This window comes from Caloenas nicobarica, chromosome Z (assembly GCF_036013445.1).
Source record: "Caloenas nicobarica isolate bCalNic1 chromosome Z, bCalNic1.hap1, whole genome shotgun sequence".
NCBI lineage: Eukaryota > Metazoa > Chordata > Aves > Columbiformes > Columbidae > Caloenas > Caloenas nicobarica.
Window position 1 is genome coordinate 60,548,395 of NC_088284.1, and position 15,623 is coordinate 60,564,017.

At 36.7% G+C, this 15,623-nt stretch overlaps 1 protein-coding gene across 6 annotated transcripts in view; it reads left to right on the plus strand.

Moving 5' to 3' along the window:
* Positions 1-15,623, plus strand: part of JAK2 (Janus kinase 2) — a 97,567-nt gene that overhangs the window by 66,999 nt on the left and 14,945 nt on the right. For all 6 annotated transcript variants that reach the window (XM_065655736.1, XM_065655737.1, XM_065655739.1 and 3 more), the window contains 9 exons: positions 365-499; positions 2,059-2,146; positions 4,197-4,324; positions 5,078-5,216; positions 6,580-6,731; positions 7,661-7,811; positions 8,470-8,606; positions 9,804-9,993; positions 10,887-11,011. In XM_065655736.1, the coding sequence (XP_065511808.1) occupies positions 365-499; positions 2,059-2,146; positions 4,197-4,324; positions 5,078-5,216; positions 6,580-6,731; positions 7,661-7,811; positions 8,470-8,606; positions 9,804-9,993; positions 10,887-11,011 (1,245 nt within the window). The remainder of the gene's footprint in view (positions 1-364; positions 500-2,058; positions 2,147-4,196; positions 4,325-5,077; positions 5,217-6,579; positions 6,732-7,660; positions 7,812-8,469; positions 8,607-9,803; positions 9,994-10,886; positions 11,012-15,623) is intronic.

Sequence of the window (15,623 nt, forward strand, 5' to 3'; positions counted from 1 at the left end):
TTTATTTTAAATTTTCTGCTAATACAAATGGTTGTGGGGTTTTGAAAATAAGAAGTGTCCTTTTGGCTGTAATAGTAGTTGTTTACTTTTAGAGATGTCTGAGTACATCTTAATAACAGCAATTTCTTCCTCTCTGGTTCTTGCAGCAAGTTATTTTCTGAGATCCTTGAGGAGTCTAAAAAATAAGCAAAGATTCAAGCTGTTTCTGATACAGTTGATTCCATGTCCCCTCAGTCTGATTCTAGAGGTGTGCTAGCTGTAAAGATTTGCATATACATTACTTACGGTGGGTGTTTAAGAGATCTTTTGCAAAACAGGTAGAGATTTCTAATTTTTTGCCATGTATGTCCTTCCTGTATTTTAGGAGGAGAGTCTTGGACAGGGCACTTTTACTAAGATTTTCAAAGGTGTAAGGAAAGAAGTGGGAGACTATGGCCAGCTCCATCAAACCGAAGTTCTGTTAAAGGTGCTGGATAAAGTGCATAGAAACTACTCTGAGGTTAGTGTGATTGTTGACTGCTATATAACATTCATCTGTTCTATGATGAGCATTACTTTCCTTAGAATAAATGAGTATTTGTTATATGGTAGAGAGTTGTGTGTTGAACCAGCCTCATTCTTGGCCTTGTGACACTGGGAGGGTGGATTTAAGACTGGCTTTGGGAAGGATACCTATGTACTTTATTTCCCCTCTCCCTACTGTCTGTCAGAGAATTCAGAGCTACCCACTGAGAGCCAGAGAACAGTTTCTTTGTATGATACAAGTACCACAGGAGAGGTAGTATGGCCACAGAATTGCGTTTACCAGTAAATTCGTTATTGACAGATGAGCTACCAACATTTATGGAAAATTACTTTCTTTTAGTAGAATATCTTCAGTGTTCTGAAGTCATACTGATTGTTCAGTAAAATCAACTTTTCACACCAAGTCATAACAAATCAGAAGGATATATGTATGAGAAACACTTGCCATATGTAGAATCATCCTATTAACATAGACTTTTCCACTGTTTGAGTAAAGCTGTGAGCAAACCTGAAATGCCTTTGTGCAAAAACTATGATACTGGTAATGTAATTGTGCTCAAGATTATGTATGTGATAATTTAATTTTTAAGACATTTAACAAGATATGGTAATGTTTAATATATTAATATAACTTCATATGGCTGTTTATTGATTATTTTGATGAGATAATTGTATCAAATGCCTAATCAATCCAGCTGTATTTACAGCAAGCCAAGAGAACCTATCTGTTGTTTACTGAACTTTTCAATTACTTAAGACAAACCTATATGCAAAAAAGAAAAAGATGTTTTGGATAGCTAGTATTCATAAGCAATGTAGGGATACACTTTGGACAATTGAAGACTATAAAGAAACTATATTTTAACTTCAATAAGCTGAGTAATATATTTGCATTGTAAAGTTAAGTGAAAATTGGTTGTTAAAAGGACTTAGAGTAGTCACCTAAAGAGAAATGTGCTAATTTTCACCTTGTTTGTTGGGTGAATAATCAGTACACAAGCAAGTGTAGTTGGAGATGCCATTGAAGAGAATGAAAAAAGGAATAAAGAAATAAAAGCATCTGAAACCTTCCTGACAAGGTTAGGTAAGGTCTTGCAGTAGTGGATAAGTAGCATAATACTTCTTGTCTTTTAACTTAATAATATGTTGCGATGAAATCAGTTGGAAACTAAATAGTGCACTATGAAAGAGTAAATTGGAAACTAAACAGTGCATCATGAATTTGTGTGCCGTTTACATTCCTTACTTAACTGACATGGAAAGGAAGATTCTTTTTAAAATGTGGAGATACACCTGACTGCAGAAAAAGACACTGCTAACCCATGTGGAACGTTGAATACCAATTTAAAAAAAAAATCTAGAACAACCACAAACAATACAAGATATGTTATACAGGGTCTTTGCAATGAAATGAAGTTGAAATGTTTTTAAAGATGCCCACGGTTTTAATAAGTTTATTAGAAATCAGGTAGTGTTTTGGAGTTTTGTTTTCACTGATGTTTATTCTTTCTCAATCTCTCTCCTTCCTCAAAGTCCTTCTTTGAAGCAGCAAGTATGATGAGCCAGCTTTCTTACAAACATTTGGTGTTAAACTATGGCGTCTGCGTATGTGGAGAGGAGAGTAAGTAGAAATTAATTATCTTTTTGTACTAATTTTGGACAGCTGTCATTAGAGTTTTCCAGTGTTTCTGCGTAAAAGCAGAAGGGAAAAACAAACGAAAAACCTGTCACACTAGCTGAACACCCAATGCATGTTCACATTGCTGTAGCATTAGTCTTGGTGTCTAAGAACTAGTTAATATAGTGATAACAAAGAAAATGGAAAAATTGTATAAATACAGTCAGCGTGAAAAGTAACATCTATAAATGACTCACAGTCATGTCTGTTCTATCTGAAAATCTCACTTTTGAAAAGTTCTGCTGAACTTTTGAAGTGAGCTTTTGAAATGCCAGAAAAATTGCACCTCTACGTTGTATCAACCATGGTTAGTTAGAAAGGGAAGTGCTTTGCTACCCAAGAAAATCTTCATTTACTCTGATCAGAAATGCGCATGTGCTGACTTTTTGAACGCAAATATAGCTTTGGGAAGTTTGGTTTGGAAATCCCATTTTGAAAAAATAAGGTCCCATTATTTCAACAAAAACACCACCAAATGTTAAAAAAGGTAGAATCTTTGAATTGTCTAGAGAAGCAGTATGTGTTTCCAGTTTCGCTTACTGCATGGTGATTATTTATTCGTTTGATTGGTTTTTTTTAAGAACACCTGAAATATTTTATAATATCTTGTAATTAAATCTTAACTTTGGACAGCTGTCATATGCTTATGTGTGCTATCTTCAAATATGCACCGATGTGTCTCACTTTAGCAGTTCTTCCTCATTATTCAGGACGCTGGGCAGAAATGTCAGTTTGTCCTAAAACCATTTTTTTTTCTGTGTTTGGAAATTTGTAACAAAGGGAAGCGATTTTTAACTGTATAAGCCTATTATGTGGATGGTTGTCTGCATTGAGAGAGAAGGAATTTGGAAAAGCGGGCTAGGTTTTGTATCAGGTGTTGTTTCTCTTTGAAGCTTGGAAAAGGCACAGCACCATGTTTGGCCAAGAACTTATTATACCATTTTATTTGCAAAAATGCCTACGAGTGTTTTTTCTAGTTTATTCATTGTACCATGCATGGGGACTACATATAAAATTTCAAGTAGATCAAGTGTACAGTTAAAAAAAATATATTTAAAGGTGTGTATGATCACATAGTTCTTTAGATCACAGTTGCCCTCTATAGGCGGTTCTGTTTCTGAAGGCTAGAGGCTTATTACAGTTTAGTAAGAGACACTTACTAAGAAATAGGAAGAGAGACTGTTATTTTTTCCTGTGGGTTACACACTTGATGTACAGATTTTATGAAAATTGCTTCACATAATTGTAAAAAAAACCCTGAATTTTTATATCTATAAAATGAATTTGTTATAAAAAATCAGTTTGTTATAACAAATATAATACCCGAAGTGAATGAAGAAAATGAAAAGTGCTACAATGTGAGCATCTTCCAGCTGAAGGAAAGAGTTCAATCATGCAATTTGAAATTATTGTATTGAAACTGATGAAGACTGTGCAGCACTATGAGATGAATCTTGTTTCTTGGGTTATTCACTGGGTGACTGCATGAAGGCATATGCCATATTTATATATATACACACAACTTTTTTTTAGTGCAAATATTAGTCTGTTTCCAAGACGTGCATCTTCTGTTAGCAAAGCGTTTTATTTTTCACTAAGAATATGGATTGCAAACAACTATGAAGTGAATGTTACTCAACTCACTACATTGATATTGCTGTACATTACTATGCTTTGTTGGAAGTTATGTTACTTATTGTGCCTTTCAAATGAGAGTGGAAGGATCTTCACTGGATTTGTTCAGGTGGAAACCTATTCTGTAAAACAACCTATTAAATATAGTAGTTTTGCATTTTAAAAGCAATAAGGCAAATTTCCACACCACAAATAAGTGTAAAGAACACAGAATTTGTGGCAGTACTCAGATGTTATATAGTTTTGTTCCAAAACACGGTATAACAGAGATGGGTAGTATTAGAGTAATGAATCTGTCCTGAAATTACATTTTTTTAGTGTTGGTTTTAATGTTACTCTTTTTACCATTTTAAATCAGACATCCTTGTACAAGAATATGTAAAATTTGGATCCTTGGACACGTATTTGAAAAAGAACAAAAATGTTATCAATATCTTGTGGAAGCTGGAAGTAGCCAAACAGTTGGCATTAGCTATGCATTTTCTGGTAAGTGGTTTATTTTTCAGTTTTGATAATAGCTGAATGCAAGTGTTTCAGGCTAATATATGTAGAATGGCTGACTTATTACCCCACTTCTCAAAACTCTGGAGGAGGGTATTTGAAGATAGTGAATAACCAAGAACAGACCATTGTGTCTTGCACAAAGTGTAATTGAATTTCTCATTCTTTTTTAATGCTTTATATTTCAGTGTGAAATAAAAATACATTTCTAGTAATTCCCCCTCTATCCCTGCCTCCCAGGAATCAGTCCTTCCTGGTTTTCTCTTCTCAACTCATGATGCTGGATATAAACCATTTCCTGGTAGTGTTAGTAGTTAACCACTGGGAGGGGAAAACATCGTACTGTTCAGACTACTAGTACATTCTTTTGGTGCACCAGGTCCCAACCTTACAGTCTATTTAATTCAACGTAAAGGTTTATTTGAGACAGGTTATATGATGAGATGAATCTTCCCTTTAACAGAGTTTAAATGATGGATCAGTATTCTTCCCCTATAATAAAGGTCAGATAGTTTTAAACCCGAAACTTGAGGTAGATAATTAAAATGTATAAAAATTGTCTAGAAAATATAAGTCTGAGAGGAACTGATGACATGTCCGATACTTGATCAACTTAAATCTATGATCATTGTTTTCTCTGCTGTTGTTTCCCTTATGGTGTAAAGTATTGCTTTTAAAATACATCTTCAAACATAAGATTTTTTTGTCAGTATTTATAAGACACACTTTTGTTCATAGGAAGATAAAGGCCTTGTTCATGGGAATGTCTGTGCGAAAAACATCTTGCTTATCAGAGAGGAGGACAGAAAGTCTGGAAACCTTCCGTTTATAAAACTAAGTGATCCTGGCATCAGCATTACAGTTTTGCCAAGAGATAGTAAGTCTTTGTGTCAACTTTCTTGCTTAATGCTTCTGACTTTAAAAAATTGTGGGGGTTTTTTTTTTGGTTTTGGTTGGTTGTTTTTTTGTCATTTTGTTTGTGGGTTGTGTTTTGTTGTTGTGTTTGTTTTGGTCTGGGTGTTTTGCTTTGTTTTTCTGACCACCATCTAAGGTACTTCTGTTAAGTTACTTTGTCCATCTGTCACTTTAAAATAATTTCTCCAGTCCTAGTCAGCAGTTTTGAATGTTTCTTCTTTATCAGCAAATAGCAACAGGAAATAAAGCCACAATTCTCCATTGTGTGAGGTGGTTTTTTTCTGCTGTTCTCATTTTCAAGCTCATTTTCACTGGTGGTATTATTAGTATGCTACAGTGTACTGTCAACAAGTCTGTTGCATCTGTGGGTAGCCGCCGAACTTAGTATCTTATTGATCAGGATTGAATTGTTGTATCCTATAGCTTACATAAGCTTTCAGAGCTGAAGGTAAATGCACTTTTGAAAATGTTGCCTGGCAGTTGAAAATCATCTTCAGTGCATTTCTTGGTGAATGCCTGAAGCCACTTGATGGTGCTACAAACACTGGATTATCATCTGACATTGAGGCTGTTCTAATGCTGTTTATAAAGCAAAATGCATTAAATGAAAATAAATTGTAAATGTGTGCAAGATTTTTGTGCTAATGAAACTGAAGTAACCTTACTTTACCTAGTCTTTTAAATCATTTTGGAAAAATTAACACACTTTATACTTGGTAAGTTTATACATGCCAAAAGAAATAATACATCTAAGAGACTATAAGGAATGCAGTGTCTTTATTTTCCAATAAACTGTTCAAATCCCCTCTTTTTAAATGAGAAGCCTACATTAATCTTGTGAGATCTCATTTTAAGGAGCTCTGATAAGTACAAAATAATCTTTTAACTTGTTACTACAATCAGTATCAAAAGTTTAAAAATCAAATAGTAGGAAATTCCTTGTTATGACACTTCTACTGTGCTGCAATGTGCCAGCTACTAGCAAAGTACTTTTTACTCTTTGCTGTCTAGTTCCTTTGTGGTAGCTGCTAAATCTTGGTAACATTGGGGGAAATACAGGTGTTGGAGCAAAAATATAATGTGTAAATGACATTAAGGCTGTTTTACAACATTAGGCTCATTTTACAATAAAACTAATGGCTCTCCATTCTGATTCATAAGTATTTTTTTACGTAGGAGCAAAAACTTGGAGATGTATTAAAAGCACATCACAGAATGAAATTCCTATGCATACTAAAGTCATTTTTACTAAATCAAATATGCTATAGAATTTTCTGGTTTTATTATTCATCTTAACATGATGTTTCCTTTGCATGATTGCACAGTTCTTCTTGAGCGAATACCATGGGTCCCACCTGAATGTATTGAGAATCCCAAACAATTAAGCCTGGCCACAGACAAATGGAGTTTTGGTACTACTTTGTGGGAAATCTGCAGTGGGGGAGACAAACCTCTGAGCGCACTGGATTCTTCAAGAGTAAGTTTTACTGAGTCTGCAGTCACAACAGCTCTTTGGACACTTCTAATTTAAAATGTCTGCTCTTGTAACTGTATCAGCATGTAAGGTGGTGTGGCCCATGGCCACTGTAGGAAAAGGACACTTTTACTGGTAAATAATGATCAGAAGGGATGATTTGAGGTTTGGTTCTATGTTGTTTGGTTTTATTTTTATGGGGACTAAGTACTGTGTTGCCAGTATTCTCTGGTTCATGTTTCTGTTACGTTGTTATACAAAAAGTATTCCTAATAATGTTCATGGATTTCAGTAGGTGTTCTAGTAATTGAACATCTTGAATGCTTCAAGACTTTGTGTGTTGGAGATAAATTCTACTGTTCTACTTAAACCAGAAATGTTCACTGTGTCTCAGTTAGGGACAGGGGGTGAAGGGGTAACATGTTCCAGTAAAATATTTTTTTCTTATATATTTGCTTCCATAGTTGGAAGCAAAAAGATTCTTTCCTTTACTACAAAAAGATTCATTGTATTATTTTTTATAAATGGATTGTTACCTTCTCACAATCCACAATCTTTCATAATGCTCATGAAGCATTTTAGAACTGGAGATGCTTAGCCAGCTCGCAGTGGGATAGAATTTTCTGCTGGACCCATCCAATTGAGGTTTTATGGAATTACCAACAAAACAGGCACCGTCTTTCGCATTATCTTCACGCATTTTCTTAATCTTCCACCAGCAACGGACTGGGAATTTCTGAACTGATTACTCTGAATCGTGCCGGTCTTGCTACATAGTCATCCTTTTGATGTGAGTTAGCCAGATCTACGTTTGGTGAGATAACAATTCTAGGTTGACAGCTGTAATTTTTGACGGCTCTGGTGAGAATGTTAAGGCTTCTGCAACTCTTCATGGTTGTATATTAAAACAGCTTTTATCTATTTAATTCCAGAAACTACAGTTTTATGAAGATAGGCACCAGCTTCCTGCCCCCAACTGGACAGAACTAGCAAACCTCATAAACAACTGTATGGATTATGAGCCAGATTTCAGGCCCTCATTTAGAGCAATTATACGTGACTTGAACAGTTTGTTCACTCCAGGTGAGTCTGTGATACAACAGGAACACACTAGACAAAAAGAACCCTGATTACCATTGGTTCATTTTCATATGGTGCCTTCCTTTTTGGTGTGTTGACCCCACAACCACTCTCCAAAGCAGCCTTGGAAATCTGAGTTCATAAGGACACTATGTTACTGCTTTTTAGTTTTTTCTGAAAGAGAAGAGTCTTCTATTTTGATTAATGTCTGTCCCAAACGTTCAGTCTCTTACCGAAGTATGTTATGCTTGTGACTGTCTTTCTTTATTCTCTCAATACAACAAATAGGTGCCTTTTATTTTTCTGAGTGGAAGACACATGTTATCAGAAGCTGTTGTGATGTTTACATTTCTCCCTTCTGCAGTAGTGGAGTTGTTGCACAATAATTGCTAAATTTGAAGTACAATAGGCCTGCAAAAAAAAGAGGAGATTAAAGCAAGACTTGCTATGAGTCAAGACAAGATATTTGACTTTTTTGTAATATGTCTTTGACTGCAAGTTACTATGTAGAAATTAGGGTGGTTGTTAATATTCTACTGAGCTTTAGGGTATGCCAAGCAGAGACAGAACATACCATGATTGTAACAAGTTTCTTCATTCTTCTGTTCGCTTTCCTGTGCCACCTGTTACCTTCCTCTCTCTCCTTCCTCCTGCCCTTCAGATTACGAGCTGTTGACGGAGAGCGATATGTTGCCAAATATGAGAATTGGAGCACTTGGATTTTCTGGTGCTTTTGAAGATCGTGACCCAACACAATTTGAAGAAAGACATCTTAAGTTTTTACAGCAACTTGGCAAGGTAGGTTGTTTTAAAATTCTCTAATTGCCTAGGAAAGAACTGTCTTTTTTTAGTTACCTTCTGATGACCCCATATACGTGATTTACATTGAAAATTCTGTTACAGAAATTAATAATTTCAGTCATATCTGACCACAGTGTGCAGTTCCCTTTAGATCTTTTTCCAGTTTCACAGTATCATTAGATAGAAGAAAGTTGGCTGACCTCTACAATGAATCCAATCACACCAAAAGGCTAAAATCTTTTTCAGTAATGCAGAGGTGCATCTGGCAAACTTTTTCTTCTTTTTTTATACATGGTATTCATTGAAAAATGCTCCAGAGCAGTCGTGTAGGACTAGCAGGGTTGGGTTTTTTTGTGCATGCATACTCTGACTCAAAGTCAGAATATGCAGTCCCTAAATTCAGTAGTGTCTTCATGATATAGTAGCCCTTGAACTTTTTAGGCTTTAGAAATCAGCGTTTGGTTACTAGTTTTACAAGTCACTTCAGCCTGGCTGTGTGAAAGCACACCTAGACAGAAGACAAAGTGCAGCTGGCAGACCTTCACCACGTACCATTTTTTCATGATGGTTCCTTGCTAGTTGATGTTTTTTTATCAACATGATAGCTACATGTTCCTTTGATTCCAAGTCCTAGTGAAAGTGAAGCAGCAGAACTGCTTCTCTTTGCAGATGGTTGGCTGTTAACTGTACATGGTAGCATAGCACAGGGAGAGGAACAGAACGGCGGCAGGTGATGACTGCATAAAGGAAGATAAAGAAAATATAAACAGAGGAAAGGAAGAAGGTGAAACATTGAAACATACAGGGGGAGAACCAGCAAGAAACAAAGGAGAATTGAGAGCCAAGAGGAACCTAAATGAAGGGGTTTTTGCCAGTGCAGGAAAAGTATGCCAACTGACCGTTAGAAAGTACAAGTGGAAATTTGTGAAGGGAGAGAAAATGAATGGACATCACCCCCTCTCCTTGTCCTGTTCTCCTCCTGTGCTGTTTGCTTCCTTTCATAGAACATGTTTCTTACAGCTATGATCCTGTACTCCTTTTCTCTCAGGGAGATTTTGGGGCATTTCACGTAAATAATTAATTGTGGTCACCTTACTTTTAATACAGTGAGCACTGAGCCAGTGTGAACAAGGACTAATACAGAGACAATGATATGGACTTGTTTTTAATTCAATATTTCCATTTGTGATCCAGGGAAATTTTGGCAGTGTTGAAATGTGCCGGTATGATCCACTGCAGGATAATACTGGGGAGGTGGTGGCTGTGAAAAAGCTGCAACATAGCACAGAAGAGCACCTTAGGGACTTTGAAAGAGAAATTGAAATACTTAAATCTCTGCAGCATGATAACATTGTTAAATACAAAGGAGTATGCTACAGTGCAGGTACGTGCTATATTGAATACACCTTGAGGTGTACACCTAAGTGTGCATACTGAGAAATTCAGAGAGGTAAGTGTTTATGAAAGCCACTGACTTGTCCTGACTTTACCAGGACTTAGCACAAATCAAAGGAAATGGTGTTTTTAGTATACTACTTCTCAGTACAAGGTGGACATTTTATTCATTCAGCTCATTGCACAATTTGATTGATTTAGAGAAAGTGCCATTTTGACTAGTTACGCAGTTTCTTTGTCTTAAAGCATGAAAGTCTTCCTAGAAAAGAATTTAGGGTTAAGTGGAAAAATGCAACCATTCTGTAACTGTTGTTCTTTTTTGCTCAATGTAGTGTCCCAGAGTGGATATTACTAATTCTTGTACAGCCGATACAGTAAAAGACTAGACAGGAAAAAGTTTCGGAAACAGATGTGTTTGAGTGAATTGTTGATGCTGTTCAAGTTGATGAATGAAAGCATGGGCTCAAAATCAGACTAAGTTCTTAAAGATGGTAAAATTGCTGGCCAGTTGATGTCAGTTACTGTTCTGAGGTTTGTCTCTGCAATGAGGAGGAATTACATAGACACAGATATACACATGTGGCAATTTTACTTTGCATTAGCAATAGTAGTTAAAACATTGATATGGGGTTTTTGATTAGTGATGCTCTGTGTATCAAGCATATTCACATTATTGTTGTGTTTAAAATAATTGGCATTTCCTAAACAGATGCAGTTAACTAGTATATGAAAAACTGCTTTGTGATCTCCATGTAATGAATTATTTTTTGTATTAAGACTATTTTCTATTACTTTTGTTCATAGACATTTGTAAAAAATTTTCTGTCACTTTCCAGTTGCAAGTTTTAAAATATAAAGTGTATTTTGTTGTTGTTGTAAAAGGTCGTAGAAATCTAAGATTGATTATGGAATATTTACCATATGGAAGTTTACGGGATTATCTGCAGAAACACAAGGAGAGGCTGGACCACAAGAAGCTTTTGCTGTATGCATCTCAGATATGCAAGGTAGGAAATTTCAGATTGATATTTTTCAACAAATTTTTATCTCTTTGGTCTTGTCTCATTTGTCTCAAAACAACCAGAATTGGATGTTTTGGTGTATCTTTTATAATACTGTTGGGCTGATAGCACCACATAACCCTAAAAGAAGTCGCAATACTTATTCATGTACTCAAGAACCAGACAAACTTCTGAGTATCTTAATACAGGGTGCGGAGACTGGCCTCTCTGCTGGCTGAGGCTGAATATACTCCATTTATTTTTGTTTATTTTATAGTTTGCTTAGCGTGTATTTCATTCAGAAGAATTAAAGCATTTTTTTTCCCTAATGAGAGCTGAAATAAAATTTTACGGGAGTTAATGCACTCACCCAGGCAAACTGTTCATAACATACCATAATGGATTTTTCAGAATGTGGACATTGGGCTGTAAAAACACTGTAACATCATGTTATATGTTTAAGATATTTGGTTTAAACTGTAAATAATATTAACTTATTTAGCAGAAAGACCAAAGATATATGGTTTCTGTATGAAGAACTAGAGGTCATAGAAGTGCCTAAGGCCGTAATATATTATTTGTTAGTCTCTGTGGCTGGTACTGAACATCCTTCATAAAATCCTGAAAAGCGGGGCAAAAATCTGGTCTTGATTGTGATATCTCATTTCCTTAGGAAGAGCGTTTATGCCTGCTCTGTTTTTATTGTTATTATGAGGGGGAAAGAGGAGAAAAGAGGAAAAAAAAATACCTCACCCCCTCAAGGTAGGCAGAAATATTTTTAAGTTCCTTTGCCCAATACCTACATCAAAGACATGGAAACAGTAGGTTACATAAAATTAATGAGTGTTCTTCAGGGTATGTAGCCCGTGGATATTCTTATGTCTGGTAATTGTGCCCTGCCACATTCAGAGCAGAAGACTTCCTTCTGCACTATCTGCAGAAGAGGCCAGGAGAGTCTGCCAGAACCAAGATCTTCTCCAGGCATTCCAGCTTCCACCTGGTGAACAGAGTTTGATAGTTCCTGCTTGAAACTGTGCTGACTCGGTAAACCTCTTAGCTACAGGGCATGTACAGAGGATGCTGCATGCACCTTCAGCAGCTGTGCTCACCTGTCCCTGTGCTTCGCTGTGCAAGGCTGGGTGGGTAGTCTCCAGCAAAAACTCTTGATGGGCAAGCAATGTGCAATGGGGTTGGAAAACAGAAAACGTTCACAAGTGTGTGGCAAGTGTCAGTCTTTTCACAGAGAGGAAGGATCAAACATGGTCACCTACCCAAAGAGGGTTATAAAAAGCCTTCTAATCTGTGTCTTCAAAATGAGAAGTCATTCTCTGTTAACAGGCATAAGAAATTCTCTCCGTATTATTTCTGCAGCAAAATAATCGTTACTATCAGTGCTGGTAAGTCACTGAAAAAAAAATCTTCAAGCAAAGAGCTGGAAGAGTCCAACACTCAGCACCACCTGGGAGGATGGTGACAGTGAATCTTTCATAGAATGAAGTTGCAGCAGGGATTTTTGAACACACACAGTCTGCAGCCACTTACCTGTTTTATTCTGTGGCCATCTCAGCCTATGACCCGAAGGGTTGTAAGGTGCCTGCCCTGTTTACTCACATAAGAAGCTGTGAAGCTTACGTGTATAAGTCTTACGTGTATAAGTCTTCAGGCCTTATCCAAAGCTTTGTACAAAGCTTGAAGGAACAACAGTTGCAACATATCTCAGAACACTGGTCTCTGAATCAGAGGTATCTAATAGGAGGACCAGAAGGTGGATTTTGGCTTTTGCAGGCAGTGCAGTTATGGCAAGAGACTTTGGGAAAGGAACTGAAGTCAAAACATAATAAAGAAAAAGGTTCTTAATGTATGTGTGTACATAGCATATATAAAAGAAGCATTGAAATATTACGGGTCTTCAGGATGGTGATGAAAATGACTGCTTCCTACATACCAAGCACCAACCAAGAGGAAGGGAGCTAGAATATGCCTTTTGCAGATACTTAAGTGAGAAAACATCCTGCTTTCATGTGACAAAGCATGGGTACACAGAGTCTGAGAATGTGACAAGTCTCTATATAGGACTTGCTGTTTAAGATGTATCTTCACTTCTAAGGGAAGCAAAGTTTAAGAATTGCAGTGTATGTGTCTTGCTTTGCACCGTTGTTGCTGTATGACCTGGAAAGCAAAGGTTATATTGCTTGGTTTAATATTTCGCTTTAATCTGCAGCATTCTGTTACTTTAAAGCAACTTAACTAAAACATAGCAAGTACCTAATAGTACAAAATGAAATCTGAATGCTTTTCCTTTAGCTGATCACATTTCCCCCCTTCTTTTAGCTGATTTTGCTTCTTTTGTGATGTTTGCTCTTTCAGCATCTCATACCTTTCTGTTCTGCATTTCTGTCACTCTGTTATTTTGGGGTTTTTAATCAAAAATTTTTCTCCTCTGCCTTGCTGCTTTCCTCTGAAATATGAGAGAAATGGAGGCATGCCCATACCTGAAGGGCTAAGATGACTGTGTTTGCATGCTCGCTGTCATTTGATTCCTTGCTACTACCCTGTTTCCCCAAAAATGAGACAGGGTCCTATATTCATTTTTGCTTCAAAAGATGTGTTAGGGCTTATTTCCAGGGAATGTCTTATTTTTCTACGAACAGCACTCTTCATTTATTCTTTAACAAAAAAAAATCAACATTTATTCAAATATAGTCATGTGTCATATTCTGGAACATCATCATAACTCTCCAAATCCTGAATTCCGTCATTAGTTTCTTGTGACTCTGCTTTAGAACCATTGCCCCCAATTTCTCATGTCTAGCAACAGCGCTTTCCGTAACTGAGCAGCTCTTGTCCATGTAGCCTGCTCGTAGCGCATCGGCAACGCAACTGTCAGTTGTCTGTCAGGTGTCTGCTTTTCTTGGCGAAGGGTCTATCTGTCCTACTACATTCTGTTGCCAATTAATTTTACTCTTTTTACATGCATAGCGGCCTGGACACTACTTAAATTGACTTTTTAAACGAACTGTAACTAGGGCTTATTTTTAGAGTAGGGCTTATATTTCAAGCATCCTCAAAAATCCTGGAAAATCATGCTAGGGCTTATTTTTGGGGTAGGTCTTGGTTTTGGGGAAACAGGGTATACTGGGAAAAAATACCTGACTTAAAGGTGATATTGTTTTAATGCATATCTCATACTGTGAAAATCAACATTTTCAGAGATGCCATTTACTAGCAATGACATTTCTGTAGATGCAAATTAGTGCAGCTGTCATCTGGTGCAGCTTGTGCTTGTGTCTGGTGGCAAGCAATAGGACTCCATATTCGACTTCAAAGAATCCTGACAATAGACTGGCAAATAAGGAAGCTAACATCTCCATGCGTCTGATTTCTGGGATGTTCTTTTTTGCTCTTTTGCCCCTGCATTTTGTTAATGCTGGCTGATAGGAGAAGAGGCTAAGAATAAACTTATTTTTCCATCTCTTAATGCTTAAAGTGGAGAGCCCAGCTTTAATGATAGCATCATTTGAAATCATATAATTAAACTCAACTACATTGTTAGATTAGTGCCACAAGATTATGATTTCCACTTAGAACTTGCATGATTTAAATTAAATAGCGCTCTTACAACAGTTATTTTCCAGGCTAACAGAGAAATTACTATCATCGGAGAAACTTCAGGACTGTTTCCAGTACAGTATGTAGTAGTAATAAAATGTTATAGCATTTACATAGACTGTTGTGTTGGAAACCCAGGACTCTCACTTTGAAAAATCCAGGTTGGGTATTTTCCAGGATAGTAGTGGATAAGCGGGGCATTTTTTAAGGGTTTTAGAATGGAATGCGAGTAAACAGCGATGCTACCCAGTGGTGCTGGAGGGTAGCAGGCATCTGAGAGGAAGGGGGGGCTTTGGACTCAAACCACTTGAGGTTTCTCACTTAAAAACTAAAAGAGAGGAAGAAATATTTTAGCATTAATAGTATGACATTGGTGTTTAAAATTGCTGAGTTCAATGATGTTCTTAGCATCATTTACTGCTTTTTGGTTGTGTTGAAGGAGTGAGATGCTTTCTTATAGAACTCTGAAGCTGGCAGCTTTCTGTGCATTTCTTTTCACCTGAGTCAGGAATCTCTTGACATTGTGCGGTGTCAACTTCTGTCCACCATTTGTTGCTGTGTAACCAAGACTTTTTTTTTTTTTTGGTAATGCCACTACAAATGCTGGCTTCTTCCACGTTTCATTGTTAGCAAAAATAATTATGTGCATTAGTTAGAAGGGATCAGCAGCTGCAAAAGACAACATGGCTTCAGGCTGATGTTTTGTTATGGCAACCCATGGAAATATAACAATAAACAGAACTATGTAGGTGAATAATGGTCCATTCAGAAGAGCAACAAGACACACTGTGGAAATACAGTCAGAGAGTAGTTGTCAAATTCAAGGATACATCATATAAAGTTTCATAAAGCAAGCAGGAAAGTGGGAGTACGAAGTGAGGAAAAAAGATTAAATAAAACAGGTAAATAGAACAGTCTTCTCATCTGCCCTGGATTGTGTAACTTAGCCCAAATTTTGTTTTCCTTGTGTCTGTGACTGGCAAACTGCGTTTGGCCACAAAAAGAAGCT